This window comes from Acanthisitta chloris, unplaced genomic scaffold (genome assembly GCF_000695815.1).
Source record: "Acanthisitta chloris isolate BGI_N310 unplaced genomic scaffold, ASM69581v1 scaffold12989, whole genome shotgun sequence".
NCBI classification, from domain to species: Eukaryota; Metazoa; Chordata; class Aves; order Passeriformes; family Acanthisittidae; genus Acanthisitta; species Acanthisitta chloris.
The window spans coordinates 6164-8010 of record NW_008690900.1 but is presented as its reverse complement, the minus strand read 5'-3'; the positions used below and the strand labels follow the sequence as shown (position 1 = coordinate 8010).

Sequence of the window (1847 nt, the reverse complement as noted above, 5' to 3'; positions counted from 1 at the left end):
ACATTCATGTCTCATCAAATTAGGAGTCATATTTAATCTGTGGCTTTGCGACCCATGAAGCTCTCTGCAGAGAGATTTTGGGAGCAATGGGTCACCTCTATTTTCCAGGAGCACATCAAGTCTGTTACATTCAGAAGCCTGCAGCCAGTGTGGATTGGATTAAGGTCACAGCAGAAGGAGTGGAGATGGGTGGACAACACACCCTTCAACCCCAAAATGTGAGTGTATCCACACACTGTGGATGTAAAAAGCAGCTTTTCTCCATTTCAGACCCCTTTCATGCCTTGACCCATCTCTCCAAGATGTAAAGGTCTTGTATTCCTTCTGCCAAAGCTCTGCAGACCAAAAGCTGGGGTACCATACCAGAGCATGCTAACCCCACAGCTTCCACCAGCCACATGCAGTAACACAGCTTTTCATGCTCCACACATGCTCCTCACAGATCTTACTGCGAGCACAGCAACTTCTCTCAAACCTTGGCATCCACTAGTGAGAAATGGTGCAGGATGATCAAATGGTGCAGGAGAAAGACAGGAGGACCCTCCCACCTCTCCATTTCTGCAAGACTGGGAGTTTCCTCCTCTTGAGCAATTTCAGTTTTGTCCTGCAGGTTTGGCACCCTGAAGGAGATGGAAGAAGAAGGATGCGGGACGCTGAAAGCCAAGGCCTTGGAGGTTAATAGATGCGATGCCGAACACAAGTGGGTTTGCAAAAAGAAACCTTTCCTGCTCTACCCAGTAACACCAGGAGTTGGGGAGAAATGTGTTGCCTCCATCTGACAAGTGCCCACCCCAAAATACCCATCTTAGGAGATGCTTGCTGCCAATATTTGGGGTGAAATCAGCCTCATCCTCACCATTTGTGGGGCATTTCAGGGTTTGCAAATCTGTATCCCATGTGGCTCAAGACCAGTTTGGGGAGCACAGATGAGCCCCTGAGCTGGGAAGCCAGAAAGTCTGTGCCTCAGGTGCAGTGTCAATAGAGCTACAGCATCAATAAAAGCTTATTAAAGTGGTTTGCTTCAATTTATTGAAATAATATAGGCAAGAGCACAGGTGCTCATCATGCAAAGTTCATATACAAACATTGCAAAATTCAACTCAAAAAAGCTTTCCTGAGCCTCAGATGTTACTCCTGCATGTCTTCTCAGGCACAGCTGAGAGCATCAGCACATGGACTGATGCAGACAGCTGGGTTTTGCTCAAGTTTGAGGGATTTGGAGGGGTTTGTTAGTCTCTTGCATTTTTTGTTGTTGCTTCGGGATTATTTGCTGCTGTTGTTTTGGAGAGGGTTTTTTTTAATTTGGTTTTGTTTGCACACTTGTTTTTGAGTTTTGAGAGACAGGTTGGGGTTTTATTTGGTTGGTTTTGCTGTTTTTACCAAATTCTCTCCCCACCTTTTTTGATCCCCTTCAAACAACAGCAAAATCTATTCACTGAAATTAATTCACCCCAAATGCAAAGCTTAACAAGTATATGCCCTGACAACAACAACGAGATTTCATTGTGGGAATAAGCTCTAAACCATACAGGGGCTTAGTTCTCAATAAATAGACCTGGAAAAAGCACAAATAAATTCCCTGCCTTTGCACAGGGGATTCAAAGGGGGAAAGTTCAGTGCTTATTTCTAAATAGGATAGAGAAGGGCTTGGCAGCAACATCAGCCAGTTCCCTCAGGGCCCTGATGGGACATCTCATGGGATAGTTGTACTTGTCATTCAGAGGTACCTAGATGGGCTGGAGGTACCTAGATGGGCTGGAGTATTTGTCTGAGAGAAATCAGTGAAAGATTAACAAGGATGAATGCAGAGTCCTGCATCTGGGGAGGAATAACACAAGGCACGAATA

At 45.2% G+C, this 1847-nt stretch overlaps 1 protein-coding gene across 1 annotated transcript in view; it reads left to right on the top strand.

The window, feature by feature from the left end:
- LOC103809192 (killer cell lectin-like receptor subfamily B member 1B allele A) overlaps window positions 1–779 on the top strand; it is a 2762-nt gene extending 1983 nt beyond the window's left edge. The window contains exons 4-5 of the mRNA XM_009082010.1: window positions 109–218; window positions 611–779. Coding sequence (XP_009080258.1) covers window positions 109–218; window positions 611–779 — 279 coding nt within the window. The remainder of the gene's footprint in view (window positions 1–108; window positions 219–610) is intronic.
- Window positions 780–1847: the final 1068 nt, after the last annotated feature.